This window comes from Myxocyprinus asiaticus, chromosome 8 (genome assembly GCF_019703515.2).
Source record: "Myxocyprinus asiaticus isolate MX2 ecotype Aquarium Trade chromosome 8, UBuf_Myxa_2, whole genome shotgun sequence".
In the NCBI taxonomy this organism is placed as follows: Eukaryota; Metazoa; Chordata; class Actinopteri; order Cypriniformes; family Catostomidae; genus Myxocyprinus; species Myxocyprinus asiaticus.
In genome coordinates, this window is record NC_059351.1 from 40,690,401 (window position 1) to 40,710,149 (window position 19,749).

The following is a 19,749-nucleotide window of genomic DNA, read 5'->3' on the forward strand; positions in this document are numbered from 1 at the left end:
ATTGAGCTTAACTTGTATTGAACCCGGAATATTCCTTTACATTTTATTAAACTGAGGGGGCCTGGGTAGCTCAGCGAGTATTGATGCTGACTACCACCCCTGGAGTCACAAATCCAGGGTGTGCCGAGTGACTTCAGCCAGGTCTCCTAAGCAACCAAAATTGGCCCAGTTGCTAGGGAGGGTAGTCACATGGGGTAACCTCCTCATGGTTGCGATTAGTGGTTCTCGTTCTCAGTGGGGTGCGTGGCAAGTTGTGCGTGGATCGCGGAGAGTAGCATTAGCCTCCACATGCTTCGAGTCTCCGCAGTGTCGTGCGCAGCGAGCCACGTGATAAGATGCGTGGATTGACAGAGGTGGAGACAACCGAGACTTGTCCTCCACCACCTGGACTGAGGTGAGTAACCGTGCCACCACGAGGACCTAGTAAGTAGTGGGAATTGGGCATTCCATCTTGGGAGAAAAGGGGATTAAAAAAACAAATTTAAAAAAAGTTATTAAACCTTGAATATTCCTTTAAGCATGTAGAATTCAGCTGGTCATGTGATGCTAACATGGCATCCCCTATGAGGCACCCCTGGCATCCCCTTTGAGGCACCCCTGTGCCATGTAGAATAAAACAGCTTCTATAAGGTTACTGATATGACTGAACTCTTCCTCTCACATGAGTGGTCAAGATTTTGTATACGTTTCAATATTACTAATTTATTTAGAAGTAAAACTTTTTTCTCTTTTAAGCTCGGTTAATTTTTTTAAAAATTTCTAACACAACAAGACCTAGTCAAAGCCTACAATGCAAATTTGTTATTTTTTTATGGGGGCTGTTGTGCATGCTCATTTACGCCAATTAACCTGGCATTCACAATTTCAAAACACCATACACTGTGGCACAACCAGGGTTTTTCCTGGGGCCAAAAATCATCCTTGGTGGTGGCAGGTACACTGTCAAACACAAGCTCAAAGTTGGATGGTGTCATAATTGCAATTAATTACGAATTAAAAATTTCTTAATAGTATTTTATGTTTACACTGGACATGTAGAACCTTTTGCATTTTTTACTTCAGAATGTTATGGGGGAATTTGGCCCAGACACTGGAGTTACTTACACCCCTACGCTATCCTACGTTTAGCCTGCTATCCTCTTCCACTGTTAAACTAGCTATTATAATAATAGGGCCATAACCAAAATGGATGGTTCCTCGTTGCCTTGGTTAGGTCAATTTAGCTTGTCTTTCTAAACAATAAACTATTATATTTATGAAAAATCTAACAGCCTAAACACATCTACAGAAAATATTAAAAAAAAAATCTGATTCCCCCTAGTATATTTAATATGAAAACTTTTCTGTCACTGTATTACTACAGAATATACACAATCATTTTTAGTAAGGGGATGATGTATTTTAAAAAGCCTCGGAATTGCTGTTGATGCATGCATGGTGTTCTCTCCTTTTAACGTCATCAGTGTTTAAAATGTTGGGGCTGTCTAGCAGTTTGAGAGGTTTGACTTCTTCCACAGCACTTTAAAAGTATTTGATTGTCTGTAAAATATATGGGGTGGCAGCTAACTTGTTGCCTGATCAGTAAATGGCTTAACTGATTTTGAATGAATGGAACTCTTAAGCAAACTGGTCTCAGAACAGTTTGAAAGGCACCTTAATTCCATGCTACCTCCGTATACAGCCTTTGAAGGCATTATTTTCCTGCTTTCAAACGCAGCGATTGAGTGAAGTCTTAAGTCACGCAATTGTCCCACTCTGCACTAAGAGCTCCGGTTATCCGATCTCTGGAGCATGCTGATGTGCGTTTGGGTAATAAATTTGCTTCAGTGTTCTTCAAATCTATACGCAATCTTTGTTGCTAAGTTTTATTTATTTTACATTAAATTACATTGTCCAATTAAATCAAATAAGATCACATCTAAAAGAGACGTTTATGAACTTGTATATGAACGTATTTTATTTACAATTTTTTTATATATAACTTTATACATGAAGTATGAGACAGGCAAAAATTAAATTGATAATTCAAAAGTAATGTCAAATAGACAAAAACAATTCCTAAACCTCAAAGAGCTTAGCTCAAACATTTGCAAACTTTAAAGCGTTAAAGATGCACTCCCAACTTGAAAAGAAATCTCATTCAGTTTCTTCTCCAGTGACATCTACCTCCTCTTCTTCAGTCCCTTCCATCTCATTCTCTTGGTCCTGCAGACCATCAACAGGCAGGCTGATGATCTGTGTAGCTGCCAAAGGCCATGATGGAGCTTCTGCAGAATCCCCTAGAACATCTACTACAATCTCTTCTCCTGAGTTGCAGTCATCTTCTGATGAAGAGTTTGCTGTGGTGGACAACACTACTGAGACATCCTCACTATACACGTTGGGGCTGTGAGAGTATGACCGATTGGTTACCTCATCAATTTGGACAGAAGGATCATCTCTGCATATTATTACTTGTGTCTCTCTCTGTGTCAGAGCTATAAGGACAAAACAGGTATCACTGGATCACAAAATTAAAGAATGTAGGCAAACTGCATTATTAACAAATAAGCTGCATCCGAATATGCATACTTCCCTACTTATAGTATGCCAAAGCAGTATTCCAATGGAGTAGGGTGTCCAAACAGTAGGCGAGAAATACCCGGATGACCTACTACATCCGGCGAGATTCTGAAGTGCGCATCCATTGGACCCTTTACTATCCCATAACGCCACCGGATCTAAGTAGACTGCACATTCAAAATGCTGAACATTGCAAACACGACAGAGAACCATGAGTCGGGCAGCTTTTTTTCCAACTGTAAGTGCTATTTATACCAAGAAAGTTGTTCCTTGTGGTTAAACTGTATTTGTTTACTAAGCCAGAGTCAATTATTTTCGCCGTTGTTGTTACCATTTCAAATCTTTGGGTCACGGGTCAATGCCCACGTTCCCAGATGATGTCAGGTAATGTATTCATACAACTCACCTGCATACCTAAAGAACAGCAGGGAAGTACGTTCTTCATCAAAATCAGTACACACTCTAAGAGTATACTAAGAGTATGCGAATTCAGATGCAGCAACTGCAAAAATGTATTAAAATTAGTTAAAGTTTTACCTGTATTTGATGAATCATCTGCAATCCTAGACTCTTCCTCCAGAGGGGCCCGTCCATTAACCACCTCAACACTGTTTTGGTCCTCTTCCACATCAATATCATCATCAGCCCCCCCATTGGTGGTTTCACAACAGCCACCATCTGAAGCGAGCAGAGTATTTTCCTCTATGACTTTATCGCTTGCCCCCTGAACTTCAGTTTCTTCATCCTCTAGAGTGTCTTCCATTGTCTGAACCACTTTGCACCTGCCTATATCCTCCTTTTCCTCATTCTCAAGACAACCAACCACCCAGTTACCACAGCGTACTGGCTGAAAATCTTTGTTGTCCCCTGTGGTCACCCCAAATAAATGCTCATTAGAAAAAGTAGCTTCTGAATTGTGTTCATCTCGCAGATATTTTGCTTGTATACCATCAGAATTCATACAGAACCTGGTGTGCATCTTTTGCACAGTATTTTTCATGTCTGTTTCCTCCAGCACTGTTGGTGTATTGGCGATAACCACACGGTCTGTCTTCGCTGGAGACATGGTATGATCTAGATCATCAACTGCCATCATAATATCCTTCTTCTTGTCCTCAGATGATAAAGCATGGACAGAAATTTCAGAGGATTGGTCTTGAATGTCTTCTCTCATCACCTTTTGTAAATCACAACTCTTCTCATGACAATTCTGGAAAAAGTTGGCTGCTCTACCAGAGTTCTCTTCATTGGCAAATCCATCTCCTCCTTTAACTGAATGTTCCATATGTGACAACTGTAACCTTTCGTGATTACCAGACTCCTCTACACCACAAATACCCTCATTGTTCTGTTCACTGTCCACCACTAATTTGCTACTTCCATCTTCACTTTTTCCTAAAAGTCCTTGGAATCTCTGAGGGGTGAAAGATGTTTCTTGAAAGCTTGATGTTAGTTGCTGACCAATCAACAAAGAACTCCCACAGACCGTACTTTCAACTCTAGGCCAAGTCTGATGGAAAATTTGATTGAGGATACTTGGTCCCTTTGCATGGCTGGCATATTTAAAGTCAGCATTATGCTTTGTCTGTGTAACATTGTTGTTAACATCTGCTTCCCCCATTACTGTTGATTCTATCTCCTGATTTGGTTTTTGTTTGTCGTCCTGTTCAAACTCATTGCCTGTCTTAGTTTTCTCCACTTCACAATCATTTTGGCCTGAATAAGTGGCCATGCTGAAACCATTAGATGGTCCACCCGATTTCTTTGCATTGTTACATTTTTGCTGGAGAGCTGCAGTGAGTTTTTTTGATTTAGGAGGTCTGCCATGCCCGCATTTTACAGTACCTATAGTGAACTGTGCTTTAGGTAAATAATTTTCATGTTTATTTTGTTCAGTTGTGTTGTCCAACAGAGGCTTTTTATTAATGAGAGGTAAACCATTTTCTTGCCTTCTCTTCACACCAGCAACTGTTTTTCTGTTTGCATGAGTAGTGGTCTTTTGGGTACTAACTCCACATGAGTTAGAGGTTGACAAATTAACATTTCCATTGAGGGTCTCTTCAAAAATATCATCACACTTAGTCCTGGATACCCTTAGTCGAACCCGAGACACATTTTCTGAGTTTTGATAATTGGTGTCCCCTTTACCTTTTGGCATTTGAGCTGCAAGACTCCGTTGTCTGGTCATTCTCTGCTTAGGGTGCTCAGTGGCATCTCTGTCATCAGCTTGAACCATGTTTGAGCCACTTCCAGTTATTAAATCATGGTTTGAAGTCTTCAACTCCTGCATTTCTACAAGGTCCAGGCATGGTTGATTTTGGGAACCAAAGTCAAACAATGGACATGGGAGAGAGGAATCAATCACTGATTTCAGACGGAAGTCCAATTTTAATGATGATGCAGAAAGCCACTGGTGAACGGTTTGTGTTTCTGGATACTGCTTGTGTGTCTCAGATACCTCATCTTGAGATGGCCTTGAAGGATCTTGTGAAGGAACATCACTGTCTGCCTTTTCTGATTCAAGGGGGGAAAGGCATTTTTGAAGTTTGAAATCTAGCCTGTCATCAGGTATGGCAGTCATAACTAGGCCTGACATTTCACCAGCTGAAGGGAAGGGGCAGTCTGGGACAATTGTGGCATTTGAGGTTAAAAATAGGTCTTCAACTAGTGAAGGGGCACTGTCTCTTGTCACAGTTGCCATGGAAGTTGAAGCATGAAGTTCCTGTCCAGGTGAATGAGCATGAACTGTACTAGATCCTGACTGATTTTGATAGCCTGAGTGGTCAATCTCTGAAAAGCAATAAGTGTAGTTAGGGTTTAAGTCCAAGATAGGCCCATCACAATTTGTTTGTGTTAAGCAAGTGCAGAGTGATATTAAGTTTGGAGCAGAATGTGGTACTGAGCAAAGTACAAAGATATTTCAGAAAAATACTGAAGAGTACCAGGAGAAGATTTTAACATGTTAACATTCTGAAGAAAATTTGAGTGGTGCTTGGCCCAGCAAAATTCACTGCTATAATGCAAGCAGTGGCAGCTGGTGCCTTTCAAGAGTGAGGTAGCACATACTATTGTTTTTTGGTGTCTGCAATGTTCCTCTGGAAAGCTGCTCAAACTATGGCTCAGTGACATTTCTTAATGAAATTAGCCTAGCTCAAATCTGTTTTTACAATAATAAAAAAACTCAACAGGCATTATAAATATCCAATTATGAAAGCTGTAATAAATGTGCTGAGTTAGACTGTAAATAATGGAGCATGTTTCTTCGAGCAGCCACTGAACACTGTGTACTCGCAACAGTGATTTTACATTTCATATGTTGCCAATCAGGTCAGCATTTTAATTATTGGCCTTTTGTTGCAAAGTTCTGTCCATTTGGCAGATCGTCCAATCATCATATAGAGAAACTGGGCTTCCAGGCAGGACAAAAATACATAGATTGAAAGCCCAATGTCCAATAGGCAATCAGCATGGCTTCAATTGTACTCTTTGGGATGTGCGTTCAGTGTTTTCTAAGGACATATTAATATAGAAAAAAAGCGGACTGCGTTACTTGAATGTACAGCACGATAGTGATGTGATATTTGACACTTTTATTCACCAAAATATTGAAATGCACATATATTTCATTATGTAATTTATATAAATTACTTGTACATTTACTAAACTTATGGCCGCATTATGACATTTTATGGGAAGTCGTGCCTCCCGTTTAGTCTTAAAGGGATAGTTCACCCAAAAATGAAAATTCTCTCAATATTTACTCACCCTCATGAACACAAAGATCTTTAGAAGAATATCTCAGCTCTGTTGGTCCATACAATGCAAATTAATGGTGGCTAGAAATTTGAATCTCCAAGGTAATCCATAAGACTCCAGTGGTTACATCTATATCTTTAGAAGTGATATGATAGGTGTGGGTGAGAAACAAATCAATATTTAAGTCCTTTTTCACTATAAATCTTGACCTTTGACCAGCCTGACCAGTAGGTGGTGATATGCACGAAGAATGTGAATCACCAAAAAAACAAAAGAAAAATGTGGAAGTGAAAGTGGTGATTTACAGTAAAAATTAGGAATGCACGATATATCGGCAACTGATATATTACTGGCCGATAACCGGGAAAATCAAAATATTATGATGGTGCCTATAATGAAATTATCGCTGTTCATGGGTTACGTGTATTTGCTTCCAGTTGAGAATCTCTGACAGCCTGCAGCTTCTTTCCTTCAGGCAGGGACTCGGGGAGCTTCAAGCGACAGTGCGTGTCATTGAGTGCCAGGCTCATGTCGCTCTGTTAGGATTTTCAACATCTCTGCACCTTGTTACACTGCTTTGGGGCTGGTTTTAGTTATCTGCTGTAAGTTACAACATGCCATTTCCCATATTCTGTTTATATTTCATGAGGCAATTAGGGCTGGGCAGTTTTTCAGATTTTTCCGATTAATTAGAATTTGCATTTTGACACTATTTTATTTTTAAATTGAGAGAGATTTTGCAAAAAAATATTGCAAATGCTATAGTTAGATACATTATAAATCCACCAAAGGCTATATAAGAATTCATAGTGCTTGTCTTAATGTAGCTCCCGATCTGATCAGCTGCATGTGTGTGGCACGCTCCAAATGAACGTGACAGGCTAACAACACGGAGACTTATATAAGACAAATATAATATATATTTCTAGGTGCTGTGTTAATAGGCTCTATTTAAAATATGTCATTTATAAATAATTATACATTATACATTTCTGTGGTTCTTATTTTCCCTGATGTTTTTACTTTTATTAACTTTTGCACACATTCTGGCCAACTTCTTGTTTTCATTGATTTTGATGCTCTAAATAAACATCAAGCATTTTCAGCAGAATTTCAAGCATTGTCAGCAATTAAAACCCTGGGTAAGAAGCGCAACACGACCCATTTCAATTCACCAAAACCATATAAATTATCTTTTTACAATTGTCTAACTACATTTTCTAACAGGAATATGATTATTATGCAAGCTTTTTTGCGTGCGAAAATATGCAGTTTATTTTTATTTGCAAACTATTAGTTTATCTTCTAGCAGATTTGATTGGGTGGACCAGCTCGTCATAGTAACATCATTATATCTGTGCATAACTTTATAAACATTTGTAATTTACCTCCCTGGAAATGTTTAAAGATATAATCATCCTAATTAACTACATAATTAAATTCCAAAAAATTGTTTTGCAATAGTTTTGTGCAGAACGATTGTGTATTTCTTTTACACAATCAATGCTTCGTTCATCAGGTGTGCATTTATGTGCATTTGTAATGTTTAGTTTTCACAAATTGCTCTGTGGGTCGAGATGAAAGCTTCCAGGATTAATGAACACAGTGGAGGCCGTATCCTGCCAATGATATTAATAGAATATAACTCACCTTGTTATTGTGGAGAGCTAAACAAGGAGACGCGTGGAACCTGCGCTTTAGGGACATTCACCAATCGAGAGGTCTGCTCTTTACTCCTAGAGGTGATTACGGTGACAGAAATGTGGTGCTGCCCAACGCGTGGTGTGGGCGGGAGCGTACTTGGGTGTCAGAAAGGGAGAGGACACGATGAGAAAAGTCATTGCATTTTTCTGCTCTCTCTGATTTAATCTATTTTATGCATTATCATTACTAACTTGGCTGGGTATCCCAAAGCACCAAGTAGGACATTAGTAGTGTAGTACTTAATCTCTAAGGCACATTTCCCAAAAGCATCTTTATCTAAGTAGTTCGTAAAAACATTCGTAAATTAACGCTCTTGAACTGCTCTTAAGTCCATGAAGTGCAACTTAAACATATCTTTCCAGCATCTTTCACAGTTTATCAAAGACAATGGGACATTTAATAAATTGTATTAATATATTTTGATAATTGGAAAGCCATTGTAATCTATTTCAGAGGATAAAAAAAAAGTGTTAAAAAATTGCTATGAAATCAACAGGCAGTCTCCGCAGTCTGTGCGTGCAACGTGACAGGTCTAAATTTACATGACACTTAATACAGTATAATGTTATATTTGCCTTCATTGATGGGCATAATTGTAATGGCAAAAGATTACATGTTCTTATTTAACAGATTATTTAAGACGTGAGTAATGACCACTCAGTTTAAAAATTTAATAAATATGCCTTAAAATATGGTTAGAGGAGATTAGAGCGAGTGTGTGTAATGAGAGATTCCCTCTCTTCATCCTCTTCCTTCCTCTAATGGCTGGTTCAAATCGGCTCACCTATAGTCTTTTTACAAGGCAGTAACAAACTGCATGATGCATAATGATGCCCAAGTTCTTTAATAAAATTCTGTAATAGTTAGGTAATAAATGTTTGCGCCTCAAGGTTAAACAACTGCATGTTTGTCAGTATTTCCACCTTACTTTCATTTTCAGAAGACAAACACCTGGACATACTGGCCAAAGTGATCAGCACCTTTGGACTGGACAGCTCCCGTAACGAAGCACTTTAGTTCAACTTTATAACGAGCATTCTACGTGCTGGTTTGGGAAACAGGAGTTACTCTATCGTATAATAACAAGCAACATCAGTTAAGATGATCCTTAAAACTTAAGTTGCAACGTTATCGGGAAACCCAGCCCGTGTCTATTAAAATGCTCTTAGCTCTGTAGGATAAATCCAGAGCACTCGTAAATCTACGAGCATTTTTTAAATTTATTTATTTTTATTAACATTTGTATCGATTCATAAATTAAAAAAAAAAAAAAACATTGAATCAATCACTTTAAACATTAAACCACCACTATATCCCCTCCCCCTACCAAACTCCCACCCCACCCTGACCCCCCCCCCCCCCACGAACACCCCTGTGGTCAATAGAATAGACACACACACACAAAAAAAAAAAAAATACAAGTATAATTATAATAATAATAATAATAATAATAATAATAATAAAAACTACTCTAAATTACTCCCTCCAACGCCTCTCTTCGAGATTCCCCCAAAAATGCTAAGTAAATGCCCCATTTCTTATTATAAGAATCCCTTACTCCCATCCTTATGCTTGACCCCTCCTCGAAGGCAGCCACCCTCCCCATCTCCGCGCACCACTCCGGGAACGAGGGTGCTCCATCTGACTTCCAACTCTTCAAAATAACCTGCCTACCAATCACACTGGTCAAAACACAGTCCTTCATGTACTTATCCTCTAAATCCATGACCTCCCCATCTCCCAAAATACAGAGTCTGTGGCAGAACGAGACCTGAGTGCCCAACACATCACACACAAAACTTTGCACCTTCAGACAAATTTCTTGGATCTTACGACACCCCCAAAAAACATGGGTGGTGTCTCCATCTTCAGAATGGCATCGCCAGCAGATGGGTGTGTCCTTAAGACCAAGCCTGTACAATCTAGAGGGGGTCCAATAAAATCTATGTAAAATCTTAAATTGCATAAGGCGAACCCTTGCATCTCTAGATGCAGACTTTGTTTTTTAGAATCCTAGCCCACAATCCCTCCTCCAATAACAAATTTAAATCTTTTGAATTTAAAGCTCCGTCCCCCAGACTCTGAATTAGCAGGGAGTAATACACTGATGCCTCATGACCCTTCCCCAAAGCAGCAATCACCACTCCCAGAGTATCTGCCGCTCTAGAGGTTGCGTGCTACTCCCAAAAACAGTGCAGAGCAGGTGGCGCAGCTGTAAATACTTAAAAAATTGAGATCTGGGAATCCCAAAATGTTGAATCAAATTTTCAAAAGATCTCAATACTCTACTCCAAGTGTATTAACCCCCCTCACAATCCAATCTGACCAGCAGAAAGGGGACTTATTAATACACAGTTTAGGGTTCAGCCATAAGCTCGAGGCTACGTTTAAATAAATATCAGAATTAAAACACACTGGACACTTTTGTCCATAGAGCGCAAATGCAAAATAACGGGGTGCGACTTAACCTCACCGGCTAGTTTAATCGAAAGGCTTTGCAGTGGTGAGATAGGGGCAAGAACTTTCTTTTCAATACAAAACCAGGGAGGAGCTCTCTCAGGTGGAAGCGACCAATGAGCCAAATGTCTAAGACCGAATGCATAATAATAAAACAAAATCTTGGGAAGGCCTAACTCACCTTTGTCAATCGGCCTATGTAACTTATTGAAATTTAACCTGGGACGCTTACCATTCAAAATGAAGGACTTCGCTATGCTATCAAATTGCTTGAAATAAGAGAGGGGGACATCTACAGGGAGAGACTGTAGCAGGTAGTTGAATTCTGGAATACAATTCATTTTAATAACATTAACCTTCCCAATCATCGATAAGTGTAATGAAGCCCACCTGTCCACATCATTCGAAAACCTTTTTATTAAGGGATCAAAATTATCTCAGACAAATTTGCTGGGAATAAAATTCCCAAATACTTAATTCCCTGTTTGGGCCACTGGAAGGCACCCGGCTGGAAGGCTGTTACTGGACAGTACGCTGTCAAAGCCAAAGCTTCAGATTTAGACCAATTGACATTGTATCCAGAGAATTTGGAAAAGGAGTTAATAATTCTGTGGAGGCAAGGCATAGATCTAGTAGGGTTGGAGACGAATAAAATATCATCTGCGTAAAGCAGAAGCTTATGCGCCACACCTCCCGCAATCACCCCTGGAAAATCATCCTCTTTTCTTATCGCGACTGCTAATGGTTCCAGGGCAAGACAGAATAATAAACCCTGCCGAGTGCCCCTATCCAGAGTAAAATAATCTGAAATTAACCCGTTTGTTTGTACCACTGCTACAGGGTGTCTATAAAGTAACTTAATCCAACCAATAAATGTACTCCGAACCCATACATTTCCAAAATCTTAAAAAGATAATCCAATCCTACCATATCAAACGCCTTTTCGGCGTCAAATGAGATGGCAGCGACCGGAGATTGATCATTCGCTACTGACCACATGATATTGATGAGACGCCTGATGTTATCAGAAGAGCTACGGCCTCGAATCAACCCCACCTGATCTATATGTATAAGTGATGTCATAACTTAATCGATTAGCCAGAATTTTGGACAACATTTTACATCTAACTGGATCAGGGAAATTGGCCGGTAACTTTTACACTCACTTGGATCTTTGTCCTTTTTAAGAATCAGACTGATCCCGGCTTTCGTCATGGTTGGAGGAAGCTTTCCGTTCTTTAATGATTCCGTATAAACTAACAAAAGTGGAGCCAATTCTGTAGCATAAGATTTGAAATACTCAGAGGAAAAGCCATCAGGCCCCGGAGCCTTACCCGTAGGCAAGGCCTTAATTACCTCATCAAGCTCCTCCAAGGTTATCTCAGAATCAAGAGAATTTTTTTGCTCAGTCATCAGTTTAGGAAAATCTAATGGTTCCACAAATTTTCTGATATCTTCATCAGTAGACGAAGACGTGGAACTATAGAGATCAAAGTAGAATTCTTTAAAAGCATTATTAATATCAATGGCTGAGGTAAATATTTCACCACCAGCAGATTTCACTGAGGGAATGGTAGAAAAAGACTCTCTCTGCTTTATGTATCTAGCCAAAAGTTTTCCTGCTTTGTCACCTGACTCAAAGTATGACTGTCTTGCCCTGAATAACCAATACTCCACTTTCTGTGACACAATAGTATTATATCTGTATTTCAATCGGGTCAATTCTCTGAGGCCATCAGCTGACAAACGGCGCTTCAGCTCTGCCTCGGCACTTTTAATATTTCCTTCCAACTCCACAAGTTCTTGTGCTTTGGATTTTTTAATGAATGAGGCATACTCTATGAGCCGACCCCTAAGAACCGCCTTAAGTGCCTCCCAAGCCACGCCCACAGAGGATACTGAAGACCAGTTGGTCTCCATATAAACATTGATTTCAGTCTTTAACATTTGTTGGAAATCAGGATTTTGCAAAAGGGACACATTAAGGTGCCAACTATATGATTTCTTTTTCTCTGTATATAGCAACACCTCTAAACTCACCAGAGCATGATCTGAGACTAAGATATTTCCAACTGAGCAATCAACAACAGATGAAATAAGGGATTTGGATATATATATAAAAATAAAAAAAATCTATTTTAAAATAAATCTTATGGACTGATGAAAAATATGTATAGTCCCTACCAGATGGGTTCAAAAGTCTCCAAATAGCCGTAAGACCAAGATTTTTACACATCCTGTGAAGCGTCAAAGTTGCTCTAGGGGGTTTACACACTTTTGCTTCACTGTGATCAAGGACTGAGTCCATCAAAAGATTAAAGTCTCCTCCCAATATTATATCACGAGGGGTGCCAGCGGTTTGCAGCATCCCTTCAAGATCTATAAAGAAAGCCCTGATCATCAGCGTTAGGTGCGCTATATTAACCAAAATCAACCTTTGCCCTTGAATTTCAGCTAAAACAATAATGACAAATTTGTGAGGCAAAATTACATAACAGAAAATACTTTGTAAAATAAACCCCAGCCAATAGGAAGAATGAACACAAAGAACATGTAGATTCATTCACAGAACTGTCTCAAAGGTGTGATCTTCCACAAAACAAATTCCAGCTGATATAAAACCGTTCAGATTCCTCGGACAAACAAACAAATGTTCAGTGAGCCGGCTGTTATGAGTTCAGCGAATGACATAATCATTCCAATGACACGTAAAAATACTCAACAAACTCCAGTCAGCAGGAGGAATAAGTACGAAGAACGAACAGATTAATCCACAGCTGTTCCAAAGGAGTGTTATTCAATAGAACAAGCTAAATAAAACCAAAATGACGCCCAGCTTCCTCAAAAGCCAGAGTAAGTACAGCAATACGACCCACTCACATGAGATACACCCAATGGTTTACTCACCCATTGATTCAATAAAAAGACATTGCCTGATTGGGACATGTAAATACTTTGCGACCGTCCTTCGTTTCTATTCTCAGTTTGGCCGGAAACATCAGAGCAAAAGTGATCTTTCACTGATGTAAGAGTTTCTTACATTCCTTGAACTGATCGCGTTCCTCTCGTCGAACTCGCAAAGTCCGGGAACAAGAAAATATTATGGTTCTTCCAAGAAAGCTTCCCTTTGCTCCTCGCCTGGCACAACACAAGATCTTTATTCAGCAAATCTGTGAGCTCGCTTGATTTCCAGCTTGCGGCCTGTTATGTCGAGCAGACATAAAAATTCGGGAAAAGCTCGTCTAGGAATTTCACCATATCTCTGCCCTCCTCATGCTCAGGAATTCCAACAATTCGAACGTTATTCCTGCGGCTTCTATTCTTAAGATCTTCAAGCTTTTCAAGGAGATGTTCCAAATCAACTTTGGTCGCGGGCGGATTAGCGGTTAATTCCCTCTCCGAAGATTCCAGACAATCGATTCGTCTCTCAGCATCAGTCACTCTTGTAACTAAATCAGATAATTTTATTTCCATCACCATAATCGATCGACGTATTACAGCGAGATCCTTCAAGTCAGCAAGAACCTTCGTCAACATCACCGACATGTTGGACAACTGACGCTAGAGCACCTCTCCCGCCGCACCATCCAAACAGAGTCCCCGGTCTGCAAGCCTTTCGGGGCTTTCATCCTGAACACGTAAGTGTCTTTTAATGTCTCCAGAGCCCGAGGATTTTGATTTCTTTGCCATGTTTTGCCTCAAAGATCAAATGTGTAACTGGCTGTATCAAATTTCACCAGATTATAACATGAAAATAATACAAAATTAGCAAAGTGCGCAGAGCTCGTCGCTCACACGTCTGCTTCTTGCATGGCTCACGTGATTTTCAAGTACTAAAGTTATGATGGCTTTGGGAAACAGGAGGCAAAACTAAGATGAATCGTAAGATGTATTCTACGATGCTTTTGTAAAACGAGGCCCCGAGCTGCGCAGTGCGCTCACATCTGCAATTAAAAACTTGCGATTAGAAATTTGAACCCATTCACATGTGAGCGATAAACTTTGTTTCTATCTTGGAAAATCCACAAATGTAGCATACTGACGGCATTGCAACAAAAAAACGTGTAAAATGCGTGTGATGTCTACTTTGCAATCGCAAAACCTCAGACACGTCTTCTGGGTGGAGGTAATGTTCCCTCTGCACTGTACCACGTAGCTGCGCTCAAGAGATGCAATCCATAATTTAATGAGCTGCATGCAAAAACAAGAGCAAGAGAAATTGAGTGGCAATCAAAAAATGCAAAATATTATTCTGTTTGCCCAACAAGTCATGCATGCGAGTCCTTTATCTAGATGTGAGACTTGAAGAGAACAAGCTTAAAAATGTTGAACTTTGACACAGTAACACTGAATCAACATGTTTCTTGTAGAAACACATGCCATGTGTTCCTCTAATAGACTATTCATATTAGTAGTTGACAGATAATGTATAATTAATATAATAACAATGAATATAATGTATAATGAATGTTAATAAAAATATTAAAATGGTTGTATTTATTCTTGTAGAGTTTACTACAAAGCAGGAAATAGGAAAATGCATATTCTTTGGTGTGTTGGAGTTTCAGAAATGGCTAGAATTGATCTAAACATGAATATTAATAGCAATACAAGTGACATTATTATTTCAAAACGTGGTATGGATATGGGATTGATTATTTTGCACTCACTCTATTTTAGTTTGTGTGACCACACAAACTAAGGTAACCACAGTTTATTAAATTAATATGCAAGATGCAATTATTCCATTAATATGATTTGCTGGAACATTTTTTTTATTTAACATGATACCATGGTGAAAACTGAGCCCTGTTTATTTATTTGCATTTCCTGAACTACGTCAATATCTGTGTATTAATGTCCAGTACTAAAGTAAATAATTCCAAGAAACCAAGGACTTCAGTCGAGGACTTCTTTTAAATCAGAATTGTAATTGACAGACATAAAAATAATAAAGATTCAAATAATCTCATCTAGGCTAACAGTGTATTAATTTCTAGCAGAGACATATCATACACAGGCAGCCAAAAGTTTGGAATAATGTACAGATTTTGCTCTTATGGAAAGAAATTGGTACTTTTATTCACCAAAGTGGCATTCAACTGATCACAATGTATAGTCAGAACATTAATAATGTGAAAAATTACTATTAATTTTTTACTGTTTATCAAAAAATCCTCCACGTGCAGCAATGACAGCTTTGCAGATCCTTGGCATTTTAGCTGTCAGTTTGTCCAGACACTCAGGTGACATTTCACCCCACGCTTCCTGCCGACTAGTCTTGTCGGGCACTTCTCAGTCTAGCCGATCCAACAAAATCTCAATGGGGTTAAGATCCATAACACTCTTTTCCAATTATCTGTTGTCCAGTGTCTGTTTCTTTGCCCACTCTAACCTTTTCTTTTTGTTTTTCTGTTTCAAAAGTGTCTTTTTCTTTGCCATTCTTCCCATAAGGCCTGCACCCCTGAGTCTTCTCTTTACTGTTGTACATGAAACTGGTGTTGAGTGGGTAGAATTCAATGAAGCTGTCAGCTGAGGACATGTGATGCGTCTATTTCTCAAACTAGAGACTCGGATGTACTTATCCTCTTGTTTAGTTGTGGAAGGCCAGATGTACATCTCTTTCTGTCCTTGTTAGAGCCAGTTGTCCTTTGTCTTTAAAGACTGTAGTGTACACCTTTGTATGAAATCTTCAGTTTTTTGGCAATTTCAAGCATTGTATAGCCTTCATTCCTCAAAACAATGATTGACTGAGTTTCTAGAGAAAGCTGTTTCTTTTTTTGCCATTTTTGACCTAATATTGACCTTAAGACATGCCAGTCTATTGCGAACTGTGGCAACTCAAAAACAAACACAAAGACAAATGAAGGATAACCAACCAAATAGCTTTCAGCAGTGTTTGATATAATGGCAAGTGATTTTCTAGTACCAAATTAGCAATTTAGCATGATTACTCAAGGATAAGGTGTTGGAGTGATGGCTGCTGGAAATGGGGCCTGTCTAGATTTCATCAAAAATGACTTTTCAAATAGTGATGGTGCTGTTTTTTACATCAATAATGTCCTCCTGACTGTACTTTGTGATCAGTTGAATGCCACTTTGGTGAATTAAAGTACCAATTTCCTTCTGAAACAGCAAAATCTTTACATTATTCCAAACTTTTGGCTGCCTGTGTGTGTAATTTATATATATATATATTACACATACACACACACACACACACACACAGTATATTAGGCAGCAACAAACTTTTATGATCATCTTAACGCGGCTCGTTATTTTACATAGAGAACACCTGTTTCCCAAAACAGCAATTAATATTGCTCATTATAAAGTAGAACTTAAATGCTTCGTTACAGGAGCTGTCTGATCCAATGCTGAAACCATGGCCAATATGTCCAGAAGTTTGTATTCTCAACGTGACAATAATACGGAAATACTGACAGCATGGAAATGATATACAACCTTGTCGAGACGCCGAAAGTTAATGACGATCACAGCATTTAATTAAATAATGATGACTTTGGTAAAATGGGGTTTCTGATTATGCTCAACTTTAGAGATTAATGATAGAAATGCATGTATGTAAACGCATGCACTGTGAATTATAATAAGGGTCTCTAATGTTGCCAAAAGTTTGTTTCTTTTGCTGGTAACTGAATGCACATGGTATAGTCATTTTTCTATTTCATAAAATGCATCACACATTTGTTTTCCTAAATGAAGTTTTTGAATCAGTGAATGTAAAACCTGGTGTACTACTTTGTCAATTAGTGCAAATTGTCCCTTCATTTACCTGTGCATTTGTCTTCTGGATTTTGGCAAATAATTATGTAACATTAAATTATTTTAGAATCACATGTTATGACTAAATATTAAGCCTAATATTTGGATATATTACCAGGCCTACCAACTCCATTAATATGTGTCAATTTGTTTAGGCTAATAAATTCATTATAACATTTAATGCAGGGCTAAATAGAAATCAAATAAAAAAATCTAGATAGATAGATGAGATGAACACTACTTCAAAAAGGACCTCCCACACTATCAAAAGCCTTAATAAAAAGCCTATTTACTTTATCACTTTGGACTAAGATGGATGTAGTTAACAAAAACCTCAGAGGTCAGAGACCTGTATAAAAGGTGATTTAAAAAAAGGAGAAAAAAAAAAAAAAATGAAGGCCCATTTCTTGCAAGGGACCTCCCACACTGTCTGAAACCTCAATATGAAGCATAATTATGGTGTCATTGGTAAAAGGTGTCCAGTGTCACCAAAATGTGAAGATATTGCAATTTTTCTCAAATTCCGAAACCTGTAGAAAAGTGAATTTAAATAAGTAGAAAAAATTAAGGCCCATTTCTTGCATGGGACCTCCCACACTGTCTGAACCATTAATATGTAGCATATTTACTGTGTCATTTTAGAGTGAAATGCATCCAAAGTCAGTAATGAATGCAAATACATTGCGATTTTTCTCAATTTCAGAGACCTACAGAAAGGTGAATTTAAATAAGTAGAAAGAATTAAGGCCAATTTCTTGCATATTTATGCAAGCATATGCACTGTATCAGTTTGCAGTATAATGTGTCCAAAGTTGTGCAAAGACATTTCCATTTTTCGCACAGTGAAAGATCTATAAAACGTTACGTTCAAATAAGCAGAAAAAATGAATGGTTATTAATGTGGACCTTCCAGATTACATGTACCCTTCATATAAAGCTTTATTACTGTTTTAATTTGTAGAAATGTGCACATATATTAGGAGACTTGCAGAGACATTCTAATAAGTAAAAAAAAAAAAAACCTTGACCACTGTCCTTGGAGGACCTTCCAGACTACACTACCGGTCAAAAATTTTGAAACACTTGACTGAAATGTTTCTCATGATCTTAAAAATATTTTGAAGGCGTATGCTTAAATGTTTGAAATTAATTTTGTAGACAAAAATATAATTGTGCCAACATATTAATTTATTTAATTATAAAACTAAAATTTAATAATAAAAATGTGTTTTTTTTTAATTGATGACTTGGACCAAATAATAAAGAAAAGCAGCCAATAAGTGCCCAACATAGATGGGAACTCCTTCAATGCTGTTTAAAAAGCATCCCAGGGTGATACCTCAAGAAGAGAAAATGTCAAGAGTATATGTCTGCAAATTCTAGGCAAAGGGTGACTACTTTGAAGATGCTAAAATATAACACAGTTTTGATTTATTTTGGATTTTGGTTAGTCACAACATAATTCCCATAGTTTCATTTATGTTATTCCATAGTTTTGATGACTTTACTATTATTCTAAAATGTGAAGAAAAAAAAATTATAATAAAGAATAAGCGTTTCAAAACTTTGACCGGTATTGTATATCAACAAGCATATGTACTGTGTCAGTTTGGATTAAAATGCATCCAAAACCAAATGAGAGCACAAATACATTGCCATTTCTCAAATTAAGTGACATGTAGAAAGTTGAATTCAATAAGTAAAAAAAAAAAAAAAAAAAAAAAAAAAAAGTATGCCCATATCTTTTAAGGGTCCTCCCTCACTATCAGCACACTTCATATGAAAAAAAAAAAAAAAAGGAAAATGACAAAAGGGAAGAACGAACATTATACCGGATGCACTCATGTTCCCTGGTTGTCCACAGTATGAGAGAAAGATAAAGTTGGTAACAAGCCAAGCTATGTCTGTACAACCTGAGCAGTTCTCTGTAAATTTCTAAACTTTTGTACGATACATTACGATAGCCATTGCAGATTATGCTCAGACTGACCAGGAGCAGCTCACCATGGCAGTGTTCATTAACGTGTAGGAAGAACAACAAGAACCACCTGCTGACATTGGCATTGTAATCTACGGAGTGAAGGTTTGTAATAAAATGATTTCTGTTTCTTCTCTTGTGCCCTGCTTCTTTACTCTTAAAAATAAAGGTGCCAGGAAGAACCAAAAAGGGTATTTCGCCATGATGCCAGAAAAACCTTTTTTAGTTCCTCAAAGAACCTTTTAGTGATGGATTCTTTAAAGAACACATCACTGAAAGGTTCTTAGAGGAACCAGAAAAAGTTATTCTATGGCATCACAGCACAAAACACCCTATGGTTCTTCCTGGCACCTTTATTTTTTTTAAGAGTGTTGGTTTGATATATGTACTCAACCTGGCTTATCCAAAACCTCATTGTTTGCCAACGAATTGCTCTACAAACTACTCTTGCGGCTTGAAATGTATAAGATGTCTGAGCTTGCTATGATGATTGTATATAAAAATGT

The 19,749-nt window shown here is 38.1% G+C and overlaps 1 protein-coding gene across 1 annotated transcript; it reads right to left on the reverse strand.

Annotated features, from left to right (window-relative positions):
• Positions 1 to 2,011: 2,011 nt before the first annotated feature.
• LOC127444573 (uncharacterized) lies at positions 2,012 to 4,777 on the reverse strand. Its single transcript, XM_051704022.1, has 2 exons — positions 3,100 to 4,777; positions 2,012 to 2,477 (listed from the first exon to the last, which is right to left on the reverse strand). Exons 1-2 carry the CDS (start codon positions 4,748 to 4,750, stop codon positions 2,137 to 2,139), a joined length of 1,992 nt encoding a protein of 663 aa, XP_051559982.1. The 5' UTR covers positions 4,751 to 4,777; the 3' UTR covers positions 2,012 to 2,136.
• Positions 4,778 to 19,749: the final 14,972 nt, after the last annotated feature.

Bases quoted from the DNA above. Each gene is read 5' to 3' on its own strand.
- LOC127444573 (XM_051704022.1), bottom strand. From the start codon at position 4,750: ATGACCAGACAACGGAGTCTTGCAGCTCAAATGCCAAAAGGTAAAGGG. The intron at 2,478-3,099 runs GTAAAACTTTAA...TTGTCCTTATAG, and splicing joins AGATGATTCATCAAATACAG to CTCTGACACAGAGAGAGACA.